Source organism: Drosophila sechellia, chromosome 2L (genome assembly GCF_004382195.2).
Source record: "Drosophila sechellia strain sech25 chromosome 2L, ASM438219v1, whole genome shotgun sequence".
NCBI classification, from domain to species: domain Eukaryota; kingdom Metazoa; phylum Arthropoda; class Insecta; order Diptera; family Drosophilidae; genus Drosophila; species Drosophila sechellia.
In genome coordinates, this window is record NC_045949.1 from 22,100,086 (window position 1) to 22,110,011 (window position 9,926).

The window sequence follows — 9,926 nt, forward strand, 5'->3', positions numbered from 1 at the left end:
TTAACGAATAGAATGAGCACCCTTTATAATAGAAGTCATACCTAGAAACAAAAATTGGTATGGTTTAATAGATGCTAAACGGTTTTTGGGCGTCTGATTTTCAGACCAGCAATAGAAAGAGGAATTCCAAAGATGGGAGAGTACTTTTCGAAGAATCGGGCAGACGAACACAATAGGACATAAGAACCGATAAACATGGGTATATCGAGTCGGCTGTTAATATCAAGAAGATATTTGTACATACATATGTACAAATGTACTTTACACTAATGCATGTCTCCCTCACTGAGATGCTAACTTCTGACAATACAATATACATATCCTCTGCATGTTGATCAAGGGAAGATTCGGTTTCCTCTTGATTATTTTATTGAAAAGGTGTTAAAATTGAAACGAAAGTTACTAAATTATACGTATGGACATGTATATAAAAATATACATGCAATAAGGTCTATACAAAGAAAAATATTGTTGATGAACTAGTATTTAAATAATATTCAATGTTGACATCGTTTAGACAATATAAAGGCACTTATTAAACCAAATGTACTCAATTCGCCTTTATACTTATGTACATCAATGTTCTAGACAGTCTTACATTCACGCATACACTAACATTGACACCTTGGCATGGAAACTAATATAATCGCGTCATTTTGGCATATTTTCAGAGGACAGAACGGCCGGAGTGTCGCTAATTCAATTGTTTTCGCAGCCAAAAAGAAAAATGGAATAGGTTGATTCCAAGTGTAAATTGCCCCAAGCCACTTTTCCACGTTTTCACTCTCCTTCTCGCTCGCACAGCAATGCAACGAAACAAAAGAAGCGAGATCCACGAAGGAGTTGCAGAAAGGCGAACAAAAGTTGACAGCAGATGGCATGATGAAGGAGAGCGAGTGGGAAGAGGCTAAAAGTGACGAGGGCGAGAAGCTCAGAGAGCAACAACTACTGTTTATTTTGAAAAAAAATAAAAACAGAGCAGGGACAGACACAGTTTGAGTGGCTGCGAGTAGGACGGCGCATGCGAGTGAGAGCATTTCTGTTAAACTGTCATAAATCTCAATTGTGATGGAATCGGATTCGGAATAGGGACAAAAGAAGGGTGCCGAAACGACAAAACAGATTTCACACACTTTCGGAGCAAGCGAGACGGAGAGGTCCAACAAAGCTATCTCTTTCCCTGGCGATTTCCCCTGTTTCAGTTCCAAGCGTTCACTTGCCAGCACAGGGGAAAGTCTGCAACTGCGCTCTTGTCCCTCTCTCTCTCTCTTCTCTCTCGCGCTCTCTTGTGCCTAGCCATCGGTTTCGGTTTCTTTTCGCCAAGAGTCAGTCAGTCGACAAGAAACCGTTACTGCGTACGATCGTGCGAAAAAGCTCGGCGCACTTGGAAAAATCGTACGGTAATTAGTTAGCCGAGTGCCGGCGAGTGCGAGCGAGAGAGTAGCACATTTAATCACGCTGACAGCCAGCTTGTCCTGCAAGGGTGTGGGTGGCACACACGGCACACACAACACACACACAACTGCGCAGCCGTCGCCTGAACGCAAAATCGAATCAGAAATTGCCGTCGCCAAAACGCGGGCTTCGTGTTTGCTCGTCAACAGCAGCGCAGCTTCCAATCGCTGCGCGTCCGTCGCGTAGCTTCATTTTTTCATCCGTATCAATCAGTGACGGCAGAGCAGCAGCGCCCCGTTGTTGTTGTTTGTCAGCTTGACAGCGGCGGCAGCGCAGCAGCAGCGCACCGGCAGAGCGCCGTAGCAGAGCCTAGTGACGAAGGAACCCGGCCAGCGGGATTCAATCGCCTTTGGACTTTCGTTCGAGTAGTGACGACGAATCCGGATGAGAAGACGCACGCATCGCGACCCGCGGTTCCGCCAGAACAGTGAATTCTCAGTTTAAAACGCGTTTTTGGGGGAGGATAGAACGAGTGTTTTCCAGGGCGCCATCATATCTAGTCAAAGAAGCAGAGGTTTAAAACTCTCGAACGCAGATGCTCGATCAAGACTGAAACATACGAGAAACATACAACTACAAATGGTTCAACAAAGTATACGTAAAACTACCACAAGTTAAGCAAAATATACCACAAAAATATATTTATTACCAAAACTAAAGATAAACTATTACAAATATTTACATTAAACGGTATTTAACTCACCAAAATTACACTACATACATAATGTAAAGCCAGTTACTTAAATCAACAAACCTTAACGAAGTATACGATTCAATGCAATTAATAAATTAAATTTAAATCAACACAAATTAGGAATTAAAAATACAAACGCCTCGAAACGTCATTTTTTGTCTGACATACGAAAGTTTCGAAATTACAAAATCCAAAAAATACAAATTAATCAGTTATACGCTGCAACAACAACAAGTTCTATACTACAACGTACCAAGTGCAAAACAATAGATTATATGATCATTGTGTCAAACTTAAGTTAAGTTTCAAAATCCAACTGAAATCCTCGTTGTTTGCTCCAAAAAGAGCAAACCATCCAAGTTCCAGCAAATCGTCAAAATTCAGCAAAATTTAAACATGTTACACGAGGCTCTGATGCTCGAGATCTACAGACAGGCTCTAAATGCCGGGTAAGTGTTATATGGAAGATTATTTGCATAGAACAGTGAAAGATATAGAATTAAGAAACAGATTCACATGGTCTTATTCAGGGCATTCAAAAAAGTGACTATTCTGGGTATGACGGATGAATGTGCTGAACTGACTGAGATTTAACTACCGAAGGGCATCAAAGTTTTCCTCATTATGACAGTGAAATATTGAATTCTCAACTAAAAGTGCCAATGCTCGAAATATTCGCATATGAAATGATTACATTCATCTTATTCAGTTAATTTTATTTTTTTGCAAGTGCTTTCAAGTATCTGGTTAAATAGAATGGTATATACCAAATATATACGGCATACACATATTGAAAATAGAACGGCTTCAATCAAAATCAAAAACCATTGTCATTGTGAGCTGATAGCCGAACTTGTTCAAATAGTATTTCAGACTCTCAACCAAATCGGCCAAATAAATATATCAAGAAACTATGATTTCAGGGCAGTTGATGATTGGCATTGGCGGTTCGGCGTAGTCGCACACCTGTCGTTATAAATTCAGCACCTCGCCAATAGCGCGCCCATATATCACAACACCCACCCGCAAATCGAACACTACTGACTACGAGTCCGAAAACGCTGATGTGCAGACCCTCGGATCGGGAAAAGCAGAACTTGATTTAAAAAAGGGTGGTAACAGAAAAATTGCCATAGTTCGATGATGGGATACTAACTTGGGTGAGCGTTTGGGTATCTGTATCTGGGTGACTCTGAAATTATGAGTAAACAAGTTCAAGATATCTTTTCGCACTCGCTCTCGAACAGTCACTCGAGTGAGTCTGAGTCTGAGCAAATTAACTGAAGGCTGAAAACGGGTTTTATGACACTATATTTGCGGGGGCGAGGGTATTTAGGGGTGCATCTGGAGTATTAATAATAAAGTGCGACAAATTGTCTCGCTCTCGTTTGATTTGCATGCAGATACACACGAATTTTCAAGATTTTCCAAGGCGATGACGTAGCCGAATTGAATAAATCATGCGAAAAAGTGAAAAACTCAAAATGCGCTACGCTCTGCTTGCCATCTTTTCCATTCTCCACCCCCTTCCCATTTCCCCGTGTGCGCCTATTACCAAAGAGATTTATGTTCACAATTTGCCGCTGGCGTGTGCGTATGCGTGTGGTTGTATCTCCGGGTGCATGTGTGTGTTTAGTAATATTTACTCTGTTACCTTAACGGATGCGTCGTGCCTCAGATTTGGTTCAAGAGGGACAGTGTGTTGATTTCGGCACAAAAAGATATGCTGTTATTAGTAACCTTATAGTATAGTATAGAAACGAAAGAATATGGCAAAAAACACTTTCTTTTTTGTGAAATACTGTCCTAGAAACTTAGAAAAAAGTATTCCAGCTCCAGAGTTAAGCATTCGCTATAAAAATATACTAAACAATAATTCTACTATTGAAGTGCTTGTCTTTTAATATACAAAATTCAGATTGGTCAGCTCACATTTACTTATATTCTCACCTGAGGTCCAACCAACTCTACAATATCATACCAATGGGCGTACTCCCACAGTTTCAGTTTTAGTTTTAGCCAGAGCGTTACGGGGGCATATCAATATGCAACTCTCTCGATTATTAATGAGACATTTCAACTTGTAATTAACTGCACTTGCTGGAGTTGCGTATAAATCATTTTGATTTAAGCTTAATCGAATAACGAGATTTCAGATTATGATATGCTGGCGGAGAAAACTCGTTGCCAAGTATTTCATACTAGTCAAGCAAAATAATGGGGAAACGAGCCGCTGAATGGGTTGTATGCGGGCTTAATCGCCCCTTGCAGTCCGGATAGCTAATTAGCGGTGAGTGATTGCGCGGTGTGTGTAATAACTATCTTTGATATGCTGTCACCTGGCAGGTGACTGAGTTCAAAATAAGCTGCACATGAATCAGATTTTGTTCCGACGCACCTTAAGATACCATCAATATTGCGCTAGGCCGGATTTGTTAGTAAACAATCCATCAATTAAACACTGACTTTCTGATAGGGCCCAGTGACAAAACTCCCCCGAATAAAACAACTTAATGCCGGTTAAGAATTTCATTTTTCGGTAAACGATCGCTCATCGCACAATAGCACATGACAATTACTTGATATTGGAATCTTTGACCAAAATAGGCAGATTTTACAGGCTGATTTTCACGTTCAAATATTGATTAAGGTTATTGATTAAGTTCGGTCATTTCCGCCCGCCTCAAATGCAAACCCAATCAGCAAAGCACAATGCGCCCACACACAAATATATAGTTCTTATATAGAGCTATCATCAAAAATTTATAACCTTTGCATATACTTCAAAGTTAATCAGACAATCATTCAAAATAAGCTAAACGGAATCGGCTGAATTATGTTTTTGTGAAATATTTTCTAAGCAAACAATCGGTGCTATAAAAGTTATAAGTGGTTTTGATTTGAATGTTACACACTTGAACACATGTAGGAAATAAAGTTTAGAGATTCGGTTTCTCTGCTGGCAAATTATTTTCCCTATTCTTTTTTTGTTTTTTCTGCTATGAGGGCAATAAAATTTGTTTATTCCATCTCTATTTATGCACATTTTTCAGCAGCCCAATTAATTTATTCAAACCATTAGGAATTTGTGGCCGGTCAGCCAAACGATAATTGCCTCCAAGATTGTCAAATACTTGAATCTCTTCTCGGATTCCGATTTTTGATTATGATCGGCATTGCTCATAACGCACGCTAAAGTCTCGAATTAATCGCCATTGTTTCATTTGGATTTTTACAACCCACGATGGTGGCGGAGGTGGGGGGCGGGCGGTTGGGTTGGGCGCGAGAGTTTTATTTTTTCTATCCGCGTTTGCCTTATGGCGCTCAGAAATTTGAATAACAAATCGAAATGTTGACATATGTTTGCCATTGATGGCATTGTAGGTTCCCCTGGCGGCGAATGATTTAGCACAGAGCGAAGCCAAATAAAAAGTAAGCCGGGCCATAACGATTTCCAATGCTTTTGATTGCTTATCTACCGGTCTCATCCGGAGAAATGTTTGGCCTGCGAAGTCAGTCGGTTGCCGAAAAGGGGCGAGATAGCTTTGTCGTTCAAATTGTTTTCTAACTAAACGATCAGCTTATTATATTTTATCAATATCAATATTTTTCAACCTAACACACCGTATAGTGCAACCAATATCAAGGCACTTACTGCAATGATAAGCATCTATTGTTCTTAGGAGTTCTTATTTTGGTATAATCAATCGTGGGTGCGCGGACTTAAATCTGTACTATAGTCCTTAGCTTTTATTTAAGCAATTGCTATTGCAATAAAATAATTTAATTTATTTTCAGTTATATTTTTAAAGTGAAATTTAATAACTAATCTTCAAATTAATTATTAAAATGACCATCTTTGTATTTGCAGAGCTCTGCCCACAGCTCGACCACGTTCCACTGAGTCGGCGAATTCCAGCGAACGGTGTCCGTCACACGACTCAAACTCCTCGGAAAATGGGGGTGGTGCTGGCAGCGGAGGAGTAGGTCATAGGTTAGACGCAGCCGCTCTATCCACCGGGGTGATGCCCGGAGAAGGGCCCACCACTCTGCACTCATCATTTCCGGCAGTTCCGCAGTCCCTGCCCGCCCAGCCGCCCTCAATGGAGGCGTACCTGCACATGGTGGCAGCAGCCGCCCAGCAGTATGGATTCCCTTTGGCCGCTGCTGCAGCGGCTGGGGCGGGTCCACGGGTACCACTCCCACTGGCTAATGAGGCGGCGGCTCCATTTAAGCTTCCCCCACAGGCTTCGCCCACAGCATCGAGTAATAACTCGGAGGCTCTGGACTTTCGCACCAATCTGTATGGAAGGGCGGAATCGGCTGAGCCACCTGCCTCCGAGGGCGAGGAGGAGGACTTCGATGACGGTGCCAACAATCCACTCGATCTCTCTGTAGGTACCCGGAAACGGGGTCACGAATCGGAGCCTCAACTTGGTCACATTCAGGTTAAGAAGATGTTCAAGTCAGACAGCCCACCCGTGAATTCGGTGGCTTCACCCTCAGCCAGTCAACTGTTGCCAGGAGTTAATCCTTATCTTGCCGCTGTGGCAGCTGCCAATATTTTTCGAGCGGGTCAGTTCCCTGACTGGAATAGCAAAAATGATTTGGTTGTGGATCCGCTGGAAAAGATGTCTGATATTGTAAAGGGTGGAGCGAGTGGAATGTGTACCAAGGAAAAAATGCACTCATCCAAGGCCACAACACCACAGGCAGCATCTCAGCCGCCAAAAAGTCCGGTTCAACCAACACCCAACCAAAATTCCGAATCCGGAGGAGGGTCCGGAGGCGGTGGTGCTGGTAGTGGCGCAGTGACCAAAGCGAGGCATAACATTTGGCAATCGCACTGGCAAAACAAAGGTGTGGCCAGTTCGGTGTTCAGATGTGTGTGGTGCAAGCAGAGCTTCCCCACCCTGGAAGCCCTGACCACCCACATGAAGGACAGCAAGCATTGCGGCGTGAATGTACCACCTTTTGGTAATCTGCCAAGTAACAATCCCCAGCCGCAGCACCACCATCCAACTCCACCGCCACCGCCCCAGAATCATAACCTCCGAAAGCACAGTTCAGGAAGCACTTCCAATCACTCACCATCGGCAAATGTGAAGAATGCATTCCAGTATCGAGGGGATCCACCGACGCCACTACCACGAAAATTGGTTAGAGGCCAGAACGTTTGGCTTGGCAAGGGTGTGGAGCAGGCCATGCAGATCCTTAAGTGCATGCGGTGTGGAGAGAGCTTCCGATCTCTTGGCGAAATGACAAAGCACATGCAGGAGACCCAGCACTACACGAATATCCTATCCCAGGAGCAGAGTATATCTATCAAATCAGGGAATGCCAATGCCAACTCAGATGCCAAGGAGAGCCACAACAGTCTGAGTTCCGAAGAAAGTCGCACTCTCAGTGCTGTCCTCACCTGTAAAGTGTGCGACAAGGCCTTTAATTCTTTGGGTGATTTGAGCAACCACATGGCCAAGAACAACCACTATGCAGAACCGCTCTTACAGTCTGCGGGACCACGAAAGCGACCAGCTCCTAAAAAGCGCGAGAAGTCCTTGCCAGTACGGAAACTTTTGGAAATGAAGGGCGGATCAGGAACGACGCAAGAAGATCATTCAAACGAAAAATCCTCGGTGCAAGGAAAACCAGGCTTGGGACCTGGTGGAGGCGACAAAAACGATGCTGCCCTTTTTGCCGAACGCATGCGACAGTATATTACAGGGGTAAAGGCCCCAGAAGAAATTGCCAAAGTAGCTGCTGCCCAACTCCTAGCGAAAAACAAGTCCCCAGAGTTAGTGGAGCAGAAAAACGGCGGCAGCGCAAAGGCTGCCGGTGCCTCGTCTGTTTTGAGTGCCATTGAGCAGATGTTTACAACCAGCTTTGACACCCCACCCAGACACGCCAGCCTGCCAGCTAGTAGTCCATCCAACTCATCCACCAAAAACACCTCGCCCGTAGCCTCCAGCATACTGAAACGATTGGGGATCGATGAAAGTGTGGACTACAACAAGCCATTGATTGATACCAATGATCCCTACTATCAGCACTACAGATATACAAGCAGCGAAAGGAGTGGCAGTGAGTGCAGTGCAGAAGCCAGGCCTAGATTAGATGCACCGACTCCCGAAAAACAGCAGCAAGGGGGAGGGCATGAGGAGGAATCTTTAAAGCCAGCAATAAAACAAGAAAGGGAAGCGGAGTCGAAACCTATTAAAATGGAGATCAAGTCTGAGTTTGTTGATGAGCAAATTGAAGCCGAGGAGTCATCCAAAATGGATGCAGCTGTGGTGAATGGAAGTGCCACCAATAATAACAATAATATTGTGGAAAGGAGTTCCCCGAAAACGCCGTCTTCGGCAGCAAGTCCTCAGACAAGGTTGCTACCTCCCCGAAGCCCTGCCGAGAGTCAGAGATCAGTTACTCCTAAATCACCCGCTTCTAGCCACAAATCGTACGATGGGAGTTCGGAAGGCACAAAGAAGTTTCCAAGTGATTCGCTTAACGCATTGTCATCTATGTTCGATTCCTTGGGTAGCAGTGGGGCCGGTGCTAACTCCAGAGCTAAGCTAGCAGCCGCAGCTGCTGCTGGAGGATCAGAATCCCCAGAGAACCTCACCGCCGGGGGGAACTCCTTGGCGGCCTTGCGACAATTCTGCGTAAAGAAGGAGAAGACCGCCTAAGTCCGCGAGCTGAGACGAAAAGCGAAACCGAATCATTTGCCTTGTTTTCGTTGTTTCGAGCAAAACGCATTTTCAACATTTTTTGGTTTGTCAGCGCCTTGCCTTCGCCCCGAACCTAAATACCCTCCCCCAGCGCCAGTCGGGGTTTTGAGCTCAGGGTGGCTGTGGCCTGGTGAACCGAGATTCAAGTCAAAGTGCCACGGATAGAGCCACTGGATGCATCTGTCTGTAAAACTATGGCGGGCATGATTTGTTTTAACTGGACAAAGGTACAATTATAAACAGAAGAATCCGCCTTGGAATCTAGGAGATTTTGCGATGATTGTGACGATTGTGTTAACGACTGTACAGAATGGTAATACAGCGAGTATTAGCTGCAGTGGGGGTGCTATCCTGGCCCAACACGATTCCTGCCGCGTTCAGTTCCACTGGCCCTTCAGCAAGCCCTTAGGCCTACTTTTTCAAGGTAAGTGTTACAGAAGTTTTAATGGTAGTTGTTTCATTTTAATCGAGGTTTTAATGTTTGTAGATTTTTTTGGGAGTTTAAAATCAAATTTATTCAAAATTAGACACGGATAAAAACGATTTACTAAGAATTCCTTTCTGTTTTACCATTTTAGGATAGAAATCAGAAAGCGCCATTTGAATTCCTTGAAAGACTGGTTCTATCTGCTGATCGGAGGTTGAGTGGAAACTGGACGAACCTTACACCCGAAAACACGAGTCCTTGTTGGGGCTGTCACATGATAAGGCAAAAAGATATAAAATTGGATAAGAAAACATTGTGATCAAATACAAGATAAAAGTTTTTATGCACTTATTAAGAGATTATGTATTGGTGGGGCAAAACGGGCCAGTCAGATCAATGGAAACAGTCCTCCTTCGCCTCGGGGTCTTTGGGAACTTTTGGAACTACCAGCATAAGCAAAAGCGGAACTACCACAATCACAGCCAGGGGATAGAAAGAACATCGAGAACATCGCCATTATTCCCGCTTTCTGAACTATTCTCGACGGTTGAGGGGCTGAAGACGCAGTGGAAAGGGTGCTTGATTGAGCAGTGTTGGCTGAATATAGTGTAAATTGCTGGCCCGG

General features: G+C 43.9%; 1 protein-coding gene across 1 annotated transcript; it reads left to right on the plus strand.

Moving 5' to 3' along the window:
• The first annotated feature begins 1,347 nt into the window (after nt 1-1,347).
• LOC6619313 (protein teashirt) lies at nt 1,348-8,926 on the plus strand. Its single transcript, XM_002043494.2, has 2 exons — nt 1,348-2,598; nt 6,021-8,926. Exons 1-2 carry the CDS (start codon nt 2,546-2,548, stop codon nt 8,830-8,832), a joined length of 2,865 nt encoding a protein of 954 aa, XP_002043530.1. The 5' UTR covers nt 1,348-2,545; the 3' UTR covers nt 8,833-8,926.
• The last annotated feature ends 1,000 nt before the right edge of the window (nt 8,927-9,926 follow it).

Coding starts and splice junctions, on each gene's coding strand:
- LOC6619313 (XM_002043494.2), top strand. CDS start 2,546: ATGTTACACGAGGCTCTGATGCTCGAGATCTACAGACAGGCTCTAAAT. Junction 2,599..6,020: donor AGACAGGCTCTAAATGCCGG/GTAAGTGTTATA, acceptor TTGTATTTGCAG/AGCTCTGCCCACAGCTCGAC.